This window comes from Pelobates fuscus, chromosome 4 (assembly GCF_036172605.1).
Source record: "Pelobates fuscus isolate aPelFus1 chromosome 4, aPelFus1.pri, whole genome shotgun sequence".
Lineage (NCBI taxonomy): Eukaryota > Metazoa > Chordata > Amphibia > Anura > Pelobatidae > Pelobates > Pelobates fuscus.
In genome coordinates, this window is record NC_086320.1 from 386,415,528 (window position 1) to 386,439,866 (window position 24,339).

General features: G+C 38.7%; 1 protein-coding gene across 1 annotated transcript in view; it reads right to left on the reverse strand.

The window, feature by feature from the left end:
• LOC134609506 (SCO-spondin-like) overlaps positions 1 to 24,339 on the reverse strand; it is a 267,787-nt gene that overhangs the window by 214,045 nt on the left and 29,403 nt on the right. The window contains exons 7-26 of the mRNA XM_063453166.1: positions 24,193 to 24,295; positions 23,505 to 23,663; positions 22,420 to 22,505; positions 21,880 to 22,005; positions 19,159 to 19,321; positions 18,631 to 18,871; positions 17,501 to 17,639; positions 16,250 to 16,376; positions 15,451 to 15,623; positions 14,991 to 15,212; positions 14,038 to 14,203; positions 12,774 to 13,023; positions 11,926 to 12,106; positions 10,454 to 10,548; positions 10,115 to 10,371; positions 8,974 to 9,108; positions 4,818 to 5,020; positions 1,788 to 1,915; positions 1,153 to 1,262; positions 905 to 1,054 (exon numbers count right to left, since the gene is read on the reverse strand). Of these exons, the coding sequence (XP_063309236.1) occupies positions 905 to 1,054; positions 1,153 to 1,262; positions 1,788 to 1,915; positions 4,818 to 5,020; positions 8,974 to 9,108; positions 10,115 to 10,371; positions 10,454 to 10,548; positions 11,926 to 12,106; positions 12,774 to 13,023; positions 14,038 to 14,203; positions 14,991 to 15,212; positions 15,451 to 15,623; positions 16,250 to 16,376; positions 17,501 to 17,639; positions 18,631 to 18,871; positions 19,159 to 19,321; positions 21,880 to 22,005; positions 22,420 to 22,505; positions 23,505 to 23,663; positions 24,193 to 24,295 (3,214 nt within the window). The remainder of the gene's footprint in view (positions 1 to 904; positions 1,055 to 1,152; positions 1,263 to 1,787; positions 1,916 to 4,817; positions 5,021 to 8,973; positions 9,109 to 10,114; positions 10,372 to 10,453; positions 10,549 to 11,925; positions 12,107 to 12,773; positions 13,024 to 14,037; positions 14,204 to 14,990; positions 15,213 to 15,450; positions 15,624 to 16,249; positions 16,377 to 17,500; positions 17,640 to 18,630; positions 18,872 to 19,158; positions 19,322 to 21,879; positions 22,006 to 22,419; positions 22,506 to 23,504; positions 23,664 to 24,192; positions 24,296 to 24,339) is intronic.

Below are 24,339 nucleotides of genomic sequence, written 5' to 3' on the forward strand. Positions count from 1 at the left end.
AAGATTCACACAGCGCTGAGTGCTCACTCCAAGATTCACTCAGTGCTGAGAGCTCACTCCAAGATTCACACAGTGCTGAGTGCTCACTCCAAGATTCACACAGTGCTGAGTGCTCACTCCAAGATTCACACAGTGCTGAGTGCTCACTCTAAGATTCACACAGTGCTGAGTGCTCACTCCAAGATTCACACAGTGCTGAGTGCTCACTCCAAGATTCACACAGTGCTGAGTGCTCACTCCAAGATTCACACAGTGCTGAGTGCTCACTCTAAGATTCACTCAGTGCTGAGTGCTCACTCCAAGATTCACACAGTGCTGAGTGCTCACTCCAAGATTCACACAGTGCTGAGTGCTCACTCTAAGATTCACTCCGTGCTGAGTGCTCACTCCAAGATTCACACAGTGCTGAGTACTCACTCCAAGATTCACACAGTGCTGAGTGCTCACTCCAAGATTCACACAGTGCTGAGTGCTCACTCCAAGATTCACACAGTTCTGAGTGCTCACTCCAAGATTCACACAGTGCTGAGTGCTCACTCTAAGATTCACACAGTGCTGAGTGCTCACTCCAAGATTCACACAGTGCTGAGTGCTCACTCCAAGATTCACACAAGCTGAGTGCTCACTCCAAGATTCACACAGTGCTGAGTGCTCACTCCAAGATTCATACGGTGCTGAGTGCTCACTCCAAAATTCACACAGTGCTGAGTGCTCACTCCAAGATTCACTCAGTGCTGAGTGCTCACTCCACGCTGTTTAGATAAGGTATTCAGACAGGTTTCCCGTGTCAGATTATATCCTGTGTGTTAGATTATGAGTGAGCTGAATGCACTCGGGGACATTGTAATAATTTCTATATCTCCATATTTACCACGAAATGCATCCATTTGTCTCAATCTCTTACCGTGAAGTACTTTACCCTCTGGACAGAAACATCCTTCAACGCAGGAGCGGAACGCACAGAGCTCCCCAGGATCCAGGGCCGGGTTCTTGCAGGTCCGAGGACACGCAGGACCGCAGGCTTCATAAATGAGCCCATTATCGCACTGCATGGCTGGCGATACAATATTATATTATAATAAAAAAACATCATTTTCAGAAATCTTTAAAATGGCTTCATCCTGTAATCATTTATTTCTCCCAGATACTTACGACACAAGTCCTGTGTCCTCCAGCGTATATACACGCCGTGACGGTTACACTCCTCAGCGTAGGTTGCAATGGCTGTACACAGACACTCACAGTCCCCTCCAGAATCACAACTATGTATAAGGAGAGAGCGGACACCTAGTAATGTCTCCACAAAGATTATTACAATAGTATAACATTCAAAGCATAAAAACGGATATTAGTAAGGACAGGTCGTATCAGGGAAATCAGACCAACACCAACACGTAACATCAACAATTCTGGGATTATTACACAGGATTAATGAATCGAAACCAATTGAGCATTAGGGATAAAAAGCACAGTCACAGCCAGCACTGCGCCTCCAATCAAACAGAGTTTAACTCAGTGCTGTCAGCAGAAGTTCCCCTAGTGGCTGCAGGTAAGTAGGCACTAGAGGTGGATTGAATTCTTCAATGGAAGAAATTGCTGTGTTTATTAAATAGCAATGTACCAATGCACCCAGAACACTTCAATGGGTGATTAATTGGATCATTGAGAGGCTTTATTAAACAGAAAGGGACTGGTCTGATAACATCCCCCCAAAGCTGATCATTAGAGGAGCATGAACGAGACATGGATTGTCCTCTCTTCCTACAAGGCTGTACTTTGTCACTTACCCACAAGCATCGTAGACACACCAGTCATAATACTGCTGACAGGGCACCTCCTGGTGACAGGGCAAAAACAACTCATGCATGAGAATTCCGCAACGCTTCCTGGCCCAGGTAACACGATGACTGTTCTCCTGAAATAAGCAAACAGTGATCGTAATGAAACAAAAGCTTTCCTGAAGAGCTTGCAATCTCCCTCCCTTTCTCTCTTTTTCCCACCTTCGCAATGCCTGGCATTATTATGACTTGATAAAGTCACAGTGGGCACATGTAGGGGCCTGGCATTATTATGACTTGATAAAGTCACAGTGGGCACATGTAGGGGCCTGGCATTATTATGACTTGATAAGGTCACAGGGGGCACATGTAGGGGCCTGGCATTATTATGACTTGATAAGGTCACAGTGGGCACATGTAGGGGCCTGGCATTATTATGACTTGATAAGGTCACAGTGGGCACATGTAAGGGCCTGGCATTATTATGACTTGATAAAGTCACAGTGGGCACATGTGGGCCTGGCATTATTATGACTTGATAAAGTCACAATGGGCACATGTAGGGGCCTGGCATTATTATGACTTGATAAGGTCACAGTGGGCACATGTAGGGGCCTGGCATTATTATGACTTGATAAAGTCACAGGGGGCACATGTGGGCCTGGCATTATTATGACTTGATAAAGTCACAGTGGGCACATGTGGGCCTGGCATTATTATGACTTGATAAAGTCACAGGGGGCACATGTGGGCCTGGCATTATTATGACTTGATAAGGTCACAGGGGGCACATGTAGGGGCCTGGCATTATTATGACTTGATAAGGTGACAGGGGGCACATGTAGGGGCCTGGCATTATTATGACTTGATGAAGTCACAGTGGGCACATGTAGGGGCCTGGCATTATTATGACTTGATAAAGTCACAGGGGGCACATGTGGGCCTGGCATTATTATGACTTGATAAGGTCACAGTGGGCACATGTAGGGGCCTGGCATTATTATGACTTGATAAAGTCACAGTGGGCACATGTGGGCCTGGCATTATTATGACTTGATAAAGTCACAATGGGCACATGTAGGGGCCTGGCATTATTATGACTTGATAAGGTCACAGTGGGCACATGTAGGGGCCTGGCATTATTATGACTTGATAAAGTCACAGTGGGCACATGTGGGCCTGGCATTATTATGACTTGATAAAGTCACAGGGGGCACATGTGGGCCTGGCATTATTATGACTTGATAAGGTCACAGGGGGCACATGTAGGGGCCTGGCATTATTATGACTTGATAAGGTCACAGGGGGCACATGTAGGGGCCTGGCATTATTATGACTTGATAAAGTCACAGTGGGCACATGTAGGGGCCTGGCATTATTATGACTTGATAAGGTCACAGGGGGCACATGTGGGCCTGGCATTATTATGACTTGATAAGGTCACAGTGGGCACATGTAGGGGCCTGGCATTATTATGACTTGATAAGGTCACAGTGGGCACATGTAGGGGCCTGGCATTATTATGACTTGATAAAGTCACAGTGGGCACATGTAGGGGCCTGGCATTATTATGACTTGATAAAGTCACAGTGGGCACATGTAAGGGCCTGACATTATTATGACTTGATAAAGTCACAGTGGGCACATGTAAGGGCCTGGCATTATTATGACTTGATAAGGTCACAGTGGGCACATGTAGGCCTGGCATTATTATGACTTGATAAGGTCACAGTGGGCACATGTGGGCCTGGCATTATTATGACTTGATAAAGTCACAGTGGGCACATGTAGGGGCCTGGCATTATTATGACTTGATAAAGTCACAGGGGGCACATGTAGGGGCCTGGCATTATTATGACTTGATAAAGTCACAGGGAGCACATGTAGGGGCCTGGCATTATTATGACTTGATAAAGTCACAGGGGGCACATGTGGGCCTGGCATTATTATGACTTGATAAAGTCACAGTGGGCACATGTAGGGGCCTGGCATTATTATGACTTGATAAGGTCACAGTGGGCACATGTAGGGGCCTGGCATTATTATGACTTGATAAAGTCACAGTGGGCACATGTAGGCCTGGCATTATTATGACTTGATAAGGTCACAGGGGGCACATGTGGGCCTGGCATTATTATGACTTGATGAAGTCACAGTGGGCACATGTAGGGGCCTGGCATTATTATGACTTGATAAAGTCACAGGGGGCACATGTGGGCCTGGCATTATTATGACTTGATAAGGTCACAGTGGGCACATGTAAGGGCCTGGCATTATTATGACTTGATAAAGTCACAGTGGGCACATGTAAGGGCCTGGCATTATTATGACTTGATAAAGTCACAGTGGGCACATGTAAGGGCCTGGCATTATTATGACTTTATAAAGTCACAGTGGGCACATGTGGGGGCCTGGCATTATTATGACTTGATAAAGTCACAGGGGGCACATGTAAGGGCCTGGCATTATTATGACTTGATAAAGTCACAGTGGGCACATGTGGGCCTGGCATTATTATGACTTGATAAAGTCACAGTGGGCACATGTAGGGGCCTGGCATTATTATGACTTGATAAAGTCACAGTGGGCACATGTGGGCCTGGCATTATTATGACTTGATAAAGTCACAATGGGCACATGTAGGGGCCTGGCATTATTATGACTTGATAAAGTCACAGTGGGCACATGTAGGGGCCTGGCATTATTATGACTTGATAAGGTCACAGTGGGCACATGTAAGGGCCTGGCATTATTATGACTTGATAAAGTCACAGGGGGCACATGTGGGCCTGGCATTATTATGACTTGATAAGGTCACAGTGGGCACATGTAGGGTCCTGGCATTATTATGACTTGATAAGGTCACAGTGGGCACATGTAGGGGCCTGGCATTATTTTGACTTGATAAAGTCATAGTGGGCACATGTATGGGCCTGGCATTAGTGGGCACATGTAGGGCCTGGCATTATTATGACTTGTAGGCATCTCTCTAGTTTGCCCAATGAAAGAGAAGGCCGTAATATCGTGAAATGGTCTTACTGTGCAAGGATGCTGAAAATCATCGCTGTGGACTTCAGGACACATCAAGCTCATTCGCCAGCTGTTTCCAAACAGGTCAGAGGTGGGCTCGATAATTCCTTGTCGACTCATGAAGTCGTTCTCTGTGTCTCCATCGAAGTTACCACATAAACCACTGACACGACCCTGGAACCCCGGGTCTAATTTAACGTAAACCCTGGTACCTGAAAAAGCACAACATCTGACATAACTCTATAGTATCATATAATAATATAATATCATAATGCTATAGTATCATATAATATAATATTATAAAGCTATAGTATAATCTAATAATATATTATCGTAAACCTATAGTATCATATAATAATATAATATTATACATCTATAGTATCATATAACAATATAATTTAAGAAATCTATAGAATCATATAACAATATAATATCAAAAAATCTATAGTATCATATAATAACATATCATAAATATATAGAATTCTATACTAATATAATATCCTAAATCTATAGTATCATATAATATTATAAATATATAGTATCATATAATATAATATTGTATAGCCATAGTATCATATAACAATAACATATTGTAAATCTATAGTATCATATAATAATATAATATTATAAATATATAGTATCATATAATAATATAATATCATAATGCTATAGTATCATAAAATATAATATTATACAGCTATAGTATCATATAATAATATAATATTATAAATCTATAGTATCATATAATAATAAAATATTATACAGCTATAGTATCATATAATAATATAATATCAGAAATATATAGTATCATATAATAATATAATATCATAAGGCTATAGTATCATATAATAACATATCATAAAGCTTTAGTATCATATAATAATATAATATCATAATGCTACAGTATCATATAATATAATATTATACAGCTATAGTATCATATAATAATATAATATCATAAATCTATAGTATCATATAATAACACATCATACAGTTATAGGATCATATAATAATATAATATCATAAAGCTATAAGATCATATAATAATATAATATCGTAAATCTATAGTATCATATAATAATATAATATCATAAAGCTATAGTATAATATAATAATATATTATCGTAAACCTATAGTATCATATAATAATATAATATTATACATCTATAGTATCATATAACAATATAATTTAAGAAATCTATAGAATCATATAATAATATAATATCGTAAATCTATAGTATCATATAACAATATAATTTAAGAAATCTATAGAATCATATAATAATATAATATCGTAAATCTATAGTATCATATAATAATATAATATTATACAGCTATAGTATCATATAACAATATAATATCATAAATCTATAGTATCATATAATAACATATCATAAATATATAGAATTATATACTAATATAATATCATAAATCTATAGTATCATATAATATTATGATATTATAAATCTATAGTATCATATAATAATATAATATCATAATGCTATAGTATCATATAACATAATATTATACAGCTATAGTATCATATAATAATATAATATCATAAATATATAGTATCATATAATAATATAATATCATAAGGCTATAGTATCATATAATAACATATCATGAAGCTTTAGTATCATATAATAATATATTATCATAATGCTATAGTATCATATAATATAATATTATACAGCTATAGTATCATATAATAATATAATATCATAAATCTACAGTATCATATAATAACATATCATAAAGGTACAGGATCATATAATAATATAATATCATAAAGCTATAGGATCATATAATAATATAATATCATAAATCTATAGTATAATATAATAATATAATATCCTAAATCTATAGTATCATATAATAATATAATATTATACATCTATAGTATCATATAACAATATAATTTAAGAAATCTATAGAATCATATAATAATATATCGTAAATCTATAGTATCATATAATAATATAATATTATACAGCTATAGTATCATATAACAATATAATATCATAAATCTATAGTATCATATAATAACATATCATAAATATATAGAATTATATACTAATATAATATCATAAATCTATAGTATCATATAATATTATAATATTATAAATCTATAGTATCATATAATATAATATTGTATAGCCATAGTATCATATAACAATAACATATTGTAAATCTATAGTATCATATAATAATATAATATTATAAATATATAGTATCATATAATAATATAATATCATAATGCTATAGTATCATAAAATATAATATCATAAATCTATAGTATCATATAATATTATAATATTATAAATCTATAGTATCATATAATATAATATTGTATAGCCATAGTATCATATAACAATAACATATTGTAAATCTATAGTATCATATAATAATATAATATTATAAATATATAGTATCATATAATAATATAATATCATAATGCTATAGTATCATAAAATATAATATTATACAGCTATAGTATCATATAATAATATAATATTATAAATCTATAGTATCATATAATAATAAAATATTATACAGCTATAGTATCATATAATAATATAATATCAGAAATATATAGTATCATATAATAATATAATATCATAAGGCTATAGTATCATATAATAACATATCATAAAGCTTTAGTATCATATAATAATATAATATCATAATGCTACAGTATCATATAATATAATATTATACAGCTATAGTATCATATAATAATATAATATCATAAATCTATAGTATCATATAATATAATATTGTATAGCCATAGTATCATATAACAATAACATATTGTAAATCTATAGTATCATATAATAATATAATATTATAAATATATAGTATCATATAATAATATAATATCATAATGCTATAGTATCATAAAATATAATATCATAAATCTATAGTATCATATAATATTATAATATTATAAATCTATAGTATCATATAATATAATATTGTATAGCCATAGTATCATATAACAATAACATATTGTAAATCTATAGTATCATATAATAATATAATATTATAAATATATAGTATCATATAATAATATAATATCATAAATCTACAGTATCATATAATAACATATCATAAAGGTACAGGATCATATAATAATATAACATCATAAATCTATAGTATAATATAATAATATAATATCCTAAATCTATAGTATCATATAATATTATAATATTATAAATCTATAGTATAATATAATATAATATTGTATAGCCATAGTATCATATAACAATAACATATTGTAAATCTATAGCATCATATAATAATATAATATTATAAATATATAGTATCATATAATAATATAATATCATAATGCTATAGTATCATAAAATATAATATTATACAGCTATAGTATCATATAATAATATAATATTATAAATCTATAGTATCATATAATAATAAAATAGTATACAGCTATAGTATCATATAACAATATAATATCATAAATCTATAGTATCATATAATAACATATCATAAATATATAGAATTATATACTAATATAATATCATAAATCTATAGTATAATATAATATTGTACAGCCATAGCATCATATAATAATATAATATTGTATAAATCTATAGCATCATGTAATAAAATAATAATGTATAGCCATAGCATCATGTAATAATATAATATTATAAAGCTATCGTATCATATAATAATATAATATTATAAAGCTATCGTATCATATAATAATATAATATTATAAAGCTATAGTATCATATAATAATATAATATAATAAAGCTATCGTATCATATAATAATATAATATTGTAAATCTATAGTTGCAATGACAAATTTCGATACCCACAAGCAGCTGAGACTTTAACTGGAGCAGTGCTTCTACTGCCCAAATCCCAGCATTTTATCTCATTTAACAATAAAAGCGGAGTGGGAATATATAAAAGAACCTTCTATTAATTAATTACTCAGTGTCTGAGTTCCACAGTCTCAGGAGGGAGGTTAATTTAATAAAGAAATCAATGTATTATTATACTGTCAGTATTAGGTTTCTGTTACCCAGTCTCTGTATAAAAGATTATTACAATAATTAGCTAATTATTACCGGCTCAGTGCCGGTTAATAGAATAAATAAACCGGTTAATAATTGCTGTGTTTCTCTTACCTCCATCCCACAAAACGCTCAGCCCCAGGTTGAAGATCACTACAGTAAATAAACCGGTTTGTTCAAGTGTAACACCATTCCCACTATACACCTTGGGGAGCCGCACAGCCACGCCATTTACCATCACTTCTTTTCCTACAAAGGAGAGAAAAATACAAACTAATTACTCCTCGCTTTATGGTCCGCACAGTAAGGTTTCTCCCCATTCAGTAAGCCCCGGGGTGGTGAGGTTAAATAATATAGAGGATTTATTGCTATCCCGCATTAAACAAAATCAGAGCACACGTGAATACATGTTTAAATCTTCAATGGCCTACCGCCATCAGACTCTCCCCTAGTCTTGCATCTTTTAAGAAGTGCCTTAAAACCCATCTCTTTAGGAAAGCTTATGGTCTCCAAGACTAACCCTTACCTCACATACCTGTCTCTTGCTCTCTCCTAAAGGGCAGCCCACCTTATTTGACTGCAAATTCCTGTCCTAATGTGTTTTACACCCCATCTCCTATAGAATGTAAGCTCGATTGAGCAGGGTCCTCTTCAACCTATTGTTCCTGTAAGTTTATTTGTAATTGTCCTATTTATAGTTAAATCCCTTCTCATAATATTGTAAAGCGCTACGGAATCTGTTGGCGCTATATAAATGGCAATTATAATAATAATAATAATAATAATGGATTGGAAAAGAGGAGAAATACCGCACTCTCATTGGGATGCCGGTGCTGCTAGACTGAGGTTGGTTGCTCCCACTGCAAACGTTTGAACAAAACTGTGGTCCAGGCACTCAGGATTCAATCAAACAGCAGATTTACTGGGAAAAAGTGCAACGTTTGATCTCGAAGAGAACTTTCTCAAGCTCAATTGAAGCAGAGTCTCCCAGGGCAGAGAAAGCAGCTACACTATGGGCCTGCGTAGGTAATGTAGCGAGTGTATTTATTCCCAGCAATAGAATTAGTTTAGGAACTGAATATATTGGGTACATTGACATGTGGAAACAATTATATATATATTAATGATTTGAAAAATGTATCCAAAAATATTAACCAATGCCAAAAGCTTTTCCAAATAATATTATTATAATTCTGATTTCAGAGAACAGAAACTCAAATAAATGAGCCGTCTCTACACAGTATCCTTCACAAACCTCTCATAAGGTGGATGATTGTGTTTCCGATCATCACCACCACGGATTTGGTGCAGGTTGTTCCGCTGGTGCCACAGGGCACATTCTCAGCCGTTACGGTGAAGAGGCCGCTAATCTCTCGTGCAAGCACATACTGACAGTCGCCCAGGAATGTGAATGAGCGGCCATCGAATGTGATATAATGAGGGTCCCCCGTGGCAACACAGAGCCCGGCACACTGGATATCGGTGCACTCCCAGTGCTGGTTCTTGCACACACTGGAAGGAAGACATGTCATTGAGGTTGATACTGTTAAATTGGACGGTTTTCATTAAAAAGCTCTGAAGCTCAGCTACATACCAGCTGTTACAGTCCTTCACAATGGTCTCGTTGGGGTGGTAAAGCCTCCCGTGATGGTGGCATGGACAGTCTTCAGGAGAAATACATTGATCTTTCTGTAAACACAAACATTATATCATTTAAATGATTTACATTCAATTATTTCAACTTTTAAAATGTCAATATTTTAAAAAATACAATTTAATATTTTGATATTTTTTGATATATTAATATATTTGTGTTTTATAAATGGTATATTGTTTGATATTTGAATTTTGAAAAAATAAATATTTTAAACTTTTATAAAAGATATTAATTATTTAGAAAGCTTATCCAACAATATGAACTGGGGCCATAATCAGAACTATTAGTAAATGACTGTTTATTCTGAGTACGAAAAGAGCTACCTCACAAATCAACTGCAAATTGGGCATTTAGTTAAAAACATGTAATAATAATATTAGTACACTAATATAGATGATTTAATAAATTACCCAATGACTGCTTTGTTCAAACAATTGAGAAGCTGGATTTTATTGCTAAATGAGGGAAGTCTCAGTGTCAATAACCAAATCCCACTTTTTATCAGGAATTAGAAAATAATGCTTCAGGGGGCAGCCATCTTGGTTTAGTAGCAAGCCCCTCCCCCAGCCTGGCTATGGCAGTATTAACTGGGTTGAATATAATATATGATCAAATCTCCATATAACAAGGCACAGGTGGCCACTGCAGTCTCACCTCCCTCAAGTCATTTTCTGATATTCACCTTGGCCTCAGTTTAAAATGTTTAGATGAGCTTTTCAAATAATCACAATCTGTTACAAAACTTCCCAAGTGAATTATCCACTGAAGTCACCATTATAGATGATGGGATTGTTTGTAGATAAATCATTTGAAAATGTTATCCAAAAATATAAAACAAGCAGAAAAGTCACCCAGACCACTTCATCTCAATGGTCCAGCAGTTTTAACCCTTTAATGCAAGGTTTACATTAAATGGCTAGGCATGCTTCTAGGGTCTTCCTATTGCCACTAGTTGTACTTCCGACTCCATAACCAAGTATTACTCAGTTCTTTAATCAAATCCTGCTGATTGGAGGAGCACGGCATTTAGCCTCGCATGCATCCTTGTCTGAGAAGCACTATATTGGATAAGACTGCTCGAGACATCAGTATGGACATCGACGGAGGCAAATCTGCACACTGTAGCAGAGAAGTCTTGACGCTGGAAACAGGATAAATAAACTAAATTGTACAGAGCAAAGGAGGGTGGACAGCGACCACACCGATAGAAGGGAACCAATAGTCACAAAATAACAATTGTTCCCTTTAAATTGAGATCCTTATTGGGAATATATTTATATTTATTCCCTCACTGGGTTGGCTCCTTCCTGCCCAATAATTGCAATTTTTTACTAATCCAAGTAGTTTGAGTATCCGTTCTCAATGTCAATCAGTTGCAGCTAATGTCTGCGGGAATTTTATCAACTGACCATGAGTACAGTGCCGTCTGGGCACAGACACCCGTCCACGCTCTCCGCACACGTCTTGTTCTGTGCCAGGGTCTCGCATGTCTGCAGACAGGAGCCAAACTTGTAGACCATGTTCCCAGGGCAGTACGCCACGTCGGGGCAGCTGGTATCTGTACAGTCCCACATGCCATTTACACAGACACTGAAGGAGAGCAATAGGGCACAAGATAAGAAACAATATCTGCCATAGGCCTTGTTAAAAGAGATCAACAATTCAGGTGGAATTTCTATTTTCTATTGATAGAATATAATAATTCACTGTGAACCTAATAATAAACTATTAACAGTGTCTCCTTCGTAGCCCTTTAAACCCTCCCCACACAGCCCCCTGGACTGCCTCAGCAGAGGTCAGGAAGTCATAGCTTATCATTAGGAAATAAAATGGATTCCTAACACATTACACAGCAGACACAGCAGGAGATGCACTTGAAACACTTTGTTTTCTTATTAACTGTGTCCAAATGTCACGGAATTCTGGGTACTCCTCCACAATACAGACAATTACTGGAAAGATGGAGACCTGTTTCAGTAGTTTCTACCTCTTGTGGACATGTGTGGTATTGCAGCACTGAAGTCATGTGGTTGAGATATTCAATGAAATCAACCTATCCTGTGGAGCAGCACAAACAGGTCATAGAGTGATTTCATCAGACATCTCCTACCACCACATGTGCCTGATCCATAGCTGGATCCATTCGTACCACGTGTCCTATTATATCCATATTGATCAGGGCTGACTCCAGTCTTAGGCTATATATACACATACAGACCCAACACAGATCACTGTCTGTCCACTAATGACTCCGTACCAGCTGTTACAAGTTTTGTGGATTTTGCTCCCTGGCTGGTAGGTCTTCCCCATGTGATGACACTGACACATGGCGGGCAGGACACACTGCCCACTGTCGTCCAACACCAGACCTTCGGGGCAGTTACAGCCCGCCACACAGCCGTCCAGCTCCTGGCAAGACCCAGACCCCACCATGCGGAGGTCGGCACACATTTTCTGGCAGGGAGTCGAGCACTCCATGTAAACCTGGCCCCCGGTGCACTGAATGGCTGGCGGGACAAAGGAGAATAAAGGGAAATCATTACACAGCATTGGATGAGTTGGGTGTTTAATGATAAACTAATTATAATGAAAACCCGAGAAATAAGAGACGTTCTTATTAAGAGAGGGGGCATTTTAGGGCTGATGCGATAAAAAGTAACATGACTGCAATTATTCACTTAAAGAGAATCCTGAAAGTATTGCTGTAATAATATCTAATGAGTAGTGAGGGAGACCAACAAGATAATTCTGCTAAACTGGAGAGAAACATCACTTATTACATCACTTTTAGAAAACATCAACAAATATGATAAAACTAATTATTCCAGGGAATGGACAGCTGGTGGAGAGTACAAGAGAATGGACAGCTGAAGTGGGAGTACCTGCGAATGGACAGCTGGTGGAGAGTACAAGAGAATGGCCAGCTAAGGGTGGGAGTACCTGCGAATGGACAGCTGAGGTGGGAGTACCTGCGAATGGCCAGCTGGTGGAGAGTACCAGAGAATGGCCAGCTGGTGGAGGGTACAAGAGAATGGCCAGCTGGTGGAGAGTACAAGAGAATGGCCAGCTGAGGTGGGAGTACCTGCGAATGACCAGCTGAGGTGGGAGTACCTGCGAATGGACAGCTAGTGGAGAGTACCAGAGAATGGCCAGCTGGTGGAGAGTACAAGAAAATGGCCAGCTAGTGGGAGTACCTGCGAATGGCCAGCTGAGGGTGGGAGCATCATAAGATGGACAGCTGAGGGTGGTAGTATCATAGGATGGATGCCTGAGGCTAAAAATACCAGTGAATGGCCAGCTGGGCTGAGAGTAAAGAAAGATGGACAGTTGTGGGTAGGAGTGCTCTTAATTGTCCACCTGGGATGGTAACACTAGTAAGTGTCCAGTTTTGGGTGTGGGATGGTAACACTAGACAGTGTCCAGTTTTGGGTGTGGGTATTAGCTGTTCAGCTGGGTTTGGGGGTACTATCATCTAGTACTAGGGGTCCATCATTAATTTGAATATTGGTATTGATACTCACGGCAGAATGTCTCATTTCTCCAGGACACTGGCACTCCCTCCTGGGCACACTGCCTTGCATAGGCTGACACTGAGCTACAAAGGCAATTCTTTTCTTGGGCACAGCCACACACATCGTATAGGCAGAACTGATGAAATGGCTCCCACTCTACCACATCATGGCAGGACTGTATAGGTATTATGGCAAGAAGGGCACAGGTTACAGAGCTGCACGAGTACTAAAAGTCCACAAAGTAACATCTGTAAGTGTAATAACACTGTGTGTATGGGCACTGACACTGTATGTGTAATAATATTATATGTGGGCACTGACACTGTAAGTGTAATAACAATGTGTGTATGGGCACTGACACTGTATGTGTAATAACACTGTGTGTGGGCACTGAAATCGTATGTGTGATATCACTGTGTGTGTGGGAACTGACACTGTATGTGTAATAACACTGTGTGTGTGTGTGTGTGTGTGAACTGACACTGTATGTGTAATAACACTGTGTGTGTGTGTGTGTGTGTGTGTGTGTGTGTGTGTGTGTGAACTGACACTGTATGTGTGTAATAACAATGTGTGTATGGGCACTGACACTGCATGTGTAATAACAATGTGTGTATGGGCACTGACACTGTATGTGTAATAACACTGTGTGTATGGGCACTGACACTGTATGTGTAATAACACTGTGTGTGTGTGTGAACTGACACTGTATGTGTAATAACACTGTGTGTGTGTGTGTGTGTGAACTGACACTGTATGTGTGTAATAACAATGTGTGTATGGGCACTGACACTGTATGTGTAATAACACTGTGTGTGTGTGTGGGCACTGACACTGTATGTGTGTAATAACATTGTGTGTGTGTGTGTGGGCACTGACAATGTATCTGTATTGACACTGCATGGGCAATGACAGAGACACTGTGCATGACTGCTGCCATAAAATTTTAGTTTCTTATTAACCTGGAACATGGAGCCGGAAATGACGGCACAGGCTTCCTCAGCAAAATCTCTGCGTTGTGTGTATGTCCCGCAGGGGTCAATTGTAAAGGGCTCCACATCAGGGCAGTCGGGGGAAACCTTGAATTTATTGGCGAACGCTGGGATGCTGGTCTCGATGTCTCCCTCAGGGGTGGTGAAATCATCATTCTGGTTCCAGTTTAATGTCCCACACAGACCTCGAACCTTTACAGTTTATAAAAGAGCATTTAGTATACAGTCACGCCCCAGAGGAACACATGTTCCCTCACAAATATGCATACCTCTGGGCAATATCAGGAGGCTAAAGGCCTTGCGCTGGATGAAATGTCTACAATGTCTACAACCCCACGGTGCGCTGGATGGAATGATTACAATGTCTCCACCCCTGCGGTGCACAGGATGGAATGATTACCATGTCTCCGCCCCTGCGGTGCACATTTACCTTGTTAGAGAATGCAGGCTGCAGAGTGATGTACGCGGCCGGAAACTCTAAATTCCACAGAACATGGGCTCCAAATGTCTGCAGGAGGAGGAAGGAGGAGGAAACTCGTCTCACAGAGAGATCTGGATTGAGGAAAGGCGAGGAAACCTCCTTATTGTTCACTGTGAGCTCCCCTGACAAAGTAATAAGCAAGTCAGTATTTATATTATAAATAAATAAGGTTTTAACATTTCAACAAATTGCAGTCTAACAGTGATACATTCATACATTGAGTGTGGAGTTGGAGTGAGCCTGTACTTCCAGATTAGAATACTAAGAGAGCCAATAGGAAGCATGGAAAGCACGCCCTCCTTTTCCCATTGGCTGCTCGTACACCGCCCAGGGAAAGTTAAAAAAGCCATGGAATATTATGGCGGATTCCATCGATTTTTACTCATCTTACAGTCCACGCTGACATCAGGCTTTGTACCCCAACTCTAAATAATGGGATTTAACAATGAGCGTGGCTTGTATCGCTCCACCTTACTCTGTGTAAATGTAGTAACACTGGTCTGCATAAAAAATACTAATTCACATTTTAGGATTTATTCATCAAACTGGACAGTTCTCTATAACTTAACATTGTAGACAAGCTGAAAAATAAATGTTTATTGCGATTCAGCTATTTTTGCAAAAACGTTAACATTTCTTGTCCAACTGCCTCCAGTTCAGATTTCAGGGAATAAACCCTTTTCTGTGATGACAAGTGATTAGGGATAAAGATGGGGCCCTTGTTCCCGGGGGGCCCTCCAGGTAGTACCTGTGGCTCGGAGTTTGGCAGTCGTCTTGTAAGCAGTGATGGTGATTGCTTGCAGACAGCTCTCTGACGCTGCGTTGACGCAGGCCTCGTTTTCCGCAGTGATATGCAGCTTCCCATCGATATGATCCTGCAAGTAATATACAGCATGAGAGACAGTAAGCAGGCTTCAGTGCAACCAGACACCAACAGCATTTGTGGGTTCTGTAAACGCTGGGCAGCCATCATAGAAACCAATGGAGTGTTCCTGCTGATTGCACCAGGACACGTTTCACTTACAATAACTCTACAGAATGCAAAAAAATTACTAAATAAGATATTAACAGATTATACAGAAGGAGAACAGCAAGAATACTATACAACGAGATATCTGCAGGTACCGCATGCCCTTTTCATTTCAGTCTCTGCCGGCGAATTGACCAATCAGAGTGATCTCTGCCTGTTATCATTCACACTTCTCAGTAAGCTGTACACAGAGTAACTCAGGGAAAGGATTAGGGTGTCTGTCCAGATCACAAATATTAATTAGTAATTAATAAAACCAAGAAAGGGTCCCCAGATCGCAGATATTAATTAGTCATTAATAAAACCAAGAAAGGGTCCCCAGATCGCAGATATTAATTAGTCATTAATAAAACCAAGAAAGGGTCCCCAGATCGCAGATATTAATTAGTAATTAATAAAACCAAGAAAGGGTCCCCAGATCACAGATATTAATTAGTCATTAATAAAACCAAGAAAGGGTCCCCAGATCGCAGATATTAATTAGTCATTAATAAAACCAAGAAAGGGTCCCCAGATCGCAGATATTAATTAGTAATTAATAAAACCAAGAAAGGGTCCCCAGATCGCAGATATTAATTAGTAATTAATAAAACCGAGAAAGGGTCCCCAGATCACAGATATTAATTAGTAATTAATAAAACCGAGAAAGGGTCCCCAGATCACAGATATTAATTAGTAATTAATAAAACCGAGAAAGGGTCCCCAGATCACAGATATTAATTAGTAATTAATAAAACCAAGAAAGGGTCCCCAGATCACAGATATTAATTAGTAATTAATAAAACCAAGAAAGGGTCCCCAGATCGCAGATATTAATTAGTAATTAATAAAACCAAGAAAGGGTCCCCAGATCACAGATATTAATTAGTAATTAATAAAACCAAGAAAGGGTCCCCAGATCCAGATATTAATTAGTAATTAATAAAACCAAGAAAGGGTCCCCAGATCCAGATATTAATTAGTGATTACCTGCACCAGCACGTAGTCACAGCTCCCATGGAAAGAAAACCGCTTGCGATCGAAAGTGATGTAGTGAGAATCTCCCACCACCGAACACTCCGCCGAACACTTCTCCTGTGAGCAAAGCCAGCGGCCCCCGCGGCACAGACTGCCAGAAAACAGATCAAGGAAACATAACTTTCTGTGCTAATCAACCAAATTAACTACCCAGACTAATTTCATAAAATTACATCTACTAAATTAGTCATGACAATAACCGCCTAATTAATGAGATCTGTTTGGTTTAACTAACATTTAATCCTAATTCGACAAACTGTCTCCCCTTTCCTCCCGTATTTTACATGTGTAGATCCACCTCGTTCCATTCATCAGACGGCCGATGCGAAGAATCACTTTATAACCATATTAACCCACATTTGGTTTGTTCGTATGGTAATTTGAGCATCAAGGAATTTGCATATATTTGTATTTTAGATTATTATATCTGTAAGCCTTGAAAACTGTTAAAAAAAACAAAATAAAAAGCATATATATATATATATGTCACTGCCCAACAAATTGGCCTCCATTTAATATTGTTGAATGAGCTTTTCAAATAATTTCATATTCTCAAATAAAGGTTTCAAATTATTTTTTCTAAATATTTTTTTAAAAATCCCAAAATATATCATATATATATATAGAATACATCAATAAATAGCAAAATATTACAACATTTAAATATTTTCATCATATTAAATGATTTTAAAAGTTTATCGAATAATATTAAATGGAGGAAATGGATTACAGGAGTCTAAGCGATCTCAGCTTACTTGAGACTCACCAAAAGAATAAAATACATTTCTATAATAAAAACAGTAGAGATAGCCTACTTTCAGTTATAGAAAAAAGAAAAACGTACTTTAAAGATAACCCGAAAAATAAGGTAGAAACGTCACTGGAAATACAGTAGACTAATAAGTGAAATATTTGCCATCTGTGCCCAGTCAATAATCTCCTTCGATGTATCTCAGCGGGATTCTGGACACATTCCATGTCCCGGCACAGTATGGCTGGGGTCTTTATGGTTTGTGATTTATACTGTATCTCGCGGCAAAGCCTGGATCTCTGTAAATGATATTCAGGCATTAAAGGCTTACCATTGGTTGCATCTCTGATTGATGGTGTCACCAGGTGAGTATCTCTGTCTTCTGTGGTAACATGGACAATCCTGCTCCTTCACACAGATGCCTTCCTCGAGGTAAAGCCCCGTGGGGCACTCACACCCACTCACGCACTCGTCCCGGCACTGGCCATCCTCATAGCTCCCCACAGCGGCACAGCTGGCCGGGCAGGAGGACACGCAGTCTGAATACAGCTTCCCTGCCAGACAGGCCTTCTCTGGAAGATACACCAAGCGTATACGTTTTACCCTGGACAAAGCTACGGCACTCAACCCGTCTTTAAACAGAGAGTAACCAGGCACTAAAATGTTCTACCATAGAATCACAGACAACAGAAGGATTTACAAAACTGCAAGAGACTGCTCAAAATAAAAAAATATGTTTTGAACAAATCAAACTGAAATGAAATAAACATTTATAAATAAAGTCCCCCGAGAAATATTGATGAATATATTATGATAAAAAGGTGATAAATGAGACACAGAGAACCTTGGAAACATTTACCGCAGAAACCGGCTTTTCGCCAGTCTATGAGGATTTTATGTTGGGCGCATTCTCGGGCATAGCTGGTGAAGGTCTGGCAGATGGAAGATATTCTGTCAGGTTTGGCCCCAGAATCCTGGCAGTATGAGTACAAGCAGGTGTCATAAAACCCACTGGGATCCACCTGGCATGAGAACGAGCAATCATGTTTTTTACAATTAACAAGGTCAAATTAGCAAAAACTACACCTACAGGAGATATCCCTACAGACAAAGCTAGAGAAACAACCAGTACGTAAGGAGATACCAGTACACACAAAAAAATACATTTCTAGACAGTTCCTGTCCCCCCTACTCCAATATCTATAGACAGTTCCTGTCCCCCCTACTCCAATATCTATAGACAGTTCCTGCCCTCCTACTCCAATATCTAGAGACAGTTCCTGTACACCTTACTACAATATCTATAGACAGTTCCTGTCCCCCCTACTCCAATATCTATAGACAGATCCTGCCCTCCTACTCCAATATCTAGAGACAGTTCCTGTACACCTTACTACAATATCTATAGACAGTTCCTGTCTCCCCACTCCAATATCGAAAGGCAGTTCCTGTCTCCCACTCCAATATCTATAGACAGATGCTGCCCCCACTAAAATATCTATAGACAGATCCTGCCCCCACTCCAATATCGATAGATAGTTCCTGTCCCCCCACTCCAATATCTATAGACAGATCCTGCCCCCACTAAAATATCTATAGACAGTTCCTGTCCCCCCTACTCCAATATCTATAGACAGTTCCTGCCCTCCTACTCCAATATCTAGAGACAGTTCCTGTACACCTTACTACAATATCTATAGACAGTTCCTGTCCCCCACTCCAATATCTATAGACAGATCCTGTCTCCCCACTCCAATAGCTATAGACAGTTCCTGTCCCCCACTCCAATATCTATAGAATGTTCCTGTCCACCCACTCCAATATCGAAAGGCAGTTCCTGTCTCCCACTCCAATATCTATAGACAGTTCCTGTCCCCCCACTCCAATATCTATAGACAGATACTGCCCCCACTCCAATATCGATAGACAGATCATGTCACCCACTCCAATATCTATAGACAGATCCTGCCCCGCTCCAATATCTATAGACAGATCCTGTCTCCCCACTCCAATAGCTATAGACAGATCCTGTTCCCTACTCCAATATCTATAGATAGTTCCTGTCCACCCACTCCAATATCTATAGACAGTTCCTGTCCCCCACTCCAATATCTATAGACAGATCCTGTCCCCCACTCCAATATCTATAGACAGATCCTGTCCCCCACTCCAATATCTATAGACAGATCCTGTCCCCCACTCCAATATCTATAGACAGATCCTGTCCACCCACTCCAATATCTATAGGCAGTTCCTGTCCCCCACTCCAATATCTATAGACAGATCCTGCCCCCCACTCCAATATCTATAGACAATTCCTGTCCCCCACTCCAATATCTATAGACAGTTCCTTTTCCCCACTCCAATATCTATAGACAGTTCCTGTCCCCCACTCCAATATCTATAGACAGTTCCTGTCCCCCACTCCAATATCTATAGACAGATCCTGTTCCCCACTCCAATATCTATAGACAGATCCTGTCCCCCACTCCAATATCTATAGACAGATTCTGTCTCCCACTCCAATATCTATAGACAGTTCCTGTCCCCCACTCCAATATCTATAGACAGATTCTGTCTCCCACTCCAATATCTATAGACAGATCCTGTTCCCCACTCCAATATCTATAGACAGATCCTGCCCCCACTTCAATATCTATAGACAGTTCCTTTTCCCCACTCCAATATCTATAGACAGTTCCTTTTCCCCACTCCAATATCTATAGACAGTTCCTGTCCCCCACTCCAATATCTATAGACAGTTCCTGTCCACCCACTCCAATATCTATAGACAGTTCCTGTCCCCCACTCCAATATCTATAGACAGATCCTGTCCCCCACTCCAATATCTATAGACAGATCCTGTCCCCCACTCCAATATCTATAGACAGATCCTGTCCCCCACTCCAATATCTATAGACAGATCCTGTCCACCCACTCCAATATCTATAGGCAGTTCCTGTCCCCCACTCCAATATCTATAGACAGATCCTGCCCCCCACTCCAATATCTATAGACAGTTCCTGTCCCCCACTCCAATATCTATAGACAGTTCCTTTTCCCCACTCCAATATCTATAGACAGTTCCTGTCCCCCACTCCAATATCTATAGACAGTTCCTGTCCCCCACTCCAATATCTATAGACAGATCCTGTTCCCCACTCCAATATCTATAGACAGATCCTGTCCCCCACTCCAATATCTATAGACAGATTCTGTCTCCCACTCCAATATCTATAGACAGTTCCTGTCCCCCACTCCAATATCTATAGACAGATTCTGTCTCCCACTCCAATATCTATAGACAGATCCTGTTCCCCACTCCAATATCTATAGACAGATCCTGCCCCCACTTCAATATCTATAGACAGTTCCTTTTCCCCACTCCAATATCTATAGACAGTTCCTTTTCCCCACTCCAATATCTATAGACAGTTCCTGTCCCCCACTCCAATATCTATAGACAGATCATATTACCACCCCAATATCTATAGACAGATCCTGTCCCCCACTCCAATATCTGTAGACAGATCCATAGACAGTTGTACTAAGTAGAAAGGTGCACACTGTGCCCATTTACCTTGTGGTGGCACTGGCTGAAGGGGACACTGAGGAGCTTTTTACAGACAACTTCAGCCTCCATCCTTATGGCATCCCTCCCAGGAACCTCACAACTGTGGCCAGTCTCTGCAGCCTCATCACACATCTAATGGAGGAAATGAAATCATACGCTCTTTATAAACCATCATGAACAATAATTATGTATCTTTCGTTATGTATTTATTTATCTATCTATCGCTATATCTATCTATCTATCGATCTATCTATCGCTATATCTATCTATCTCTATATCGATCCTATCCTATCCAATCCTGACAACCAGGAATATGTTTATTTTTCCTCTATTTTATTTCATTGCAATACCAGTTTCCCACCACAACTGGCCTCCCTAACTATTTACCTTGGATTTCACCTTCATCAACCTCACCTCCCTGGACTAATGAGATTGCTTCATAAGGCTACACCCTGCTCAAGACAGGCCCTTTACATTGATTCATTCATCTCATTCCCCGCTCCCCCCCAATTATCCGAGGGTACCCCATTCCCCCAGGTATTTCACCTCCATGCTGATTCCTCGGATTCTCCATGAATTTCCAAACCCGGCTGGGTGACCAGAAATGCTGCCTCCAACTTCAGTGAAGTCGTCTAGAAATAGAAAGAAACGATTAAAATGTCATTATTTTACCCTGATTCATTGTATGACCTTGAAATACAGCCACTGTTTCGTGTTTATTTGTCACATTTGTTTCGATGAGGCCCCACTGTGTTTATGTTGAGTCCATACTGTGCATTTACCCTGGTGATGGGTATCTGGGAGCAGTGGGTGTGACTTGGCGTTTAATGAAATCATACACTCTCTGTATGGAATGATCTACAGCAATCTTCATGCAAGTCTCCATGGAGATGGCTTTACATGTAGCCTAGCATCATGTCTGAAAACATTACCCATCCTTTAAGTAGATGTAAATTCCGCAAAGTAAGAGGTCTGTCCGGAAAGTATCGAGCCATGTAATATGAAAAATAGAGACATCTATTGGAGAAGATACAAAATACAAGAAACATAGGACAATATAGCCTCAGTCCCCTTGAAAGTAGGCACCTGTGGACCTCACACAGTTCTCATAGTATCTCTTCCACTGTTCAAAACACTCTGCAAAATCATTTGTTAGGATCGCCACCAGCTGCCTTGTCGTATTTACTTGAATCTCATCGACAGTCTGAAATCTCTTCCCTATCAAAGGTGATTTTAGTTTTTAGGAAAAGCCAGAAGTCGCATAGTGACAAATTTTTCAACAAATGTTTGACCATCTTTGAAGCATTTGTGCCATGCTATTATTTGCGCTGCACTCATTGTATCATCCCAGAAAGTTTTGCGACTCATCCAAATAGTTTTTGCGGAGGAATGTTAAAGCTTATCGCAAAATTGCATATTCGTTGCTCTAGTCACTAGTAATTTTAAATGCGACGGCCACAATGTAGACATGCTCACTCAACGGTGTCTACTGACTTGTACAGTGAAGTCGACATTGTTTACACATGTGCATTCCAGTCTAATCTCCTTGGCTGCCAGATGGCTGGACTTTTTCCGGACAGATCTCTATCTATCTATGTTATTCCCCAAAGCTAAATTATAGCACATTTTACCCTCAGGATCCTCGTTGTAGGTTCCACAGAGTCCATTTGTTCGGCCCAAGAGGTCAGAGGTCACAGTCACATAGATGTTAGCCATTCTGTCAGACTTTACTCTCACGCCCAGTCCACTCTCCACAAACACGAATTCCCCGAGCCACAGGACACTAATCCCTGTTAGAGAGGATGAAAGGGGCCACGTAACCCACTAGAACTTGTTACTGAACAATATGAAGGCTGTAACGCCAAAGCTCACCTACCCAGGCTTCAGAATAATGTACGTCAGTAGATAACACACACTGAGAGTGGTCTATCACCGTATTCCCCTGAGCTATAACATGACCAACGTTATTCACTGAGTGCATTATGGGGAAATTAAAGTGAGGCTAGATACACGGATTGTAAACTAGTTTGGTGATTTTTCATCCATTATGGCCCCAAACATGAATACAGTTTATTTTAATTTAGAATCCTGAATATTCACACTTTAAATATCCCTGTAAATATTACTGTCAAATGATCCAGCTCTGTAATAACTCACTTTAGTTTCTTTACCATAAAATTCTAATCTCTGCAATTTTTTGTCTGTTTGTTTTTGATTTTGCTTTTGGTTTTTACAAAATCTCTTCCTAAGTCTGCAGCTGATAGAACATACAAATGGCTAAACCTTATGTCACCATAATATTTCCATGACGGCTCTCACCATTATGCAGATGGGGCTTTCCGTCCGGTATATTTACATTGTTTACAGAAACCGTGCCTTTGTTTACCACAACCTCATCCAAACCGAATATCATTTGGAGAACCTGGGGAGAGACAAATTAAATATTAAATTAATTAAAATCCCATT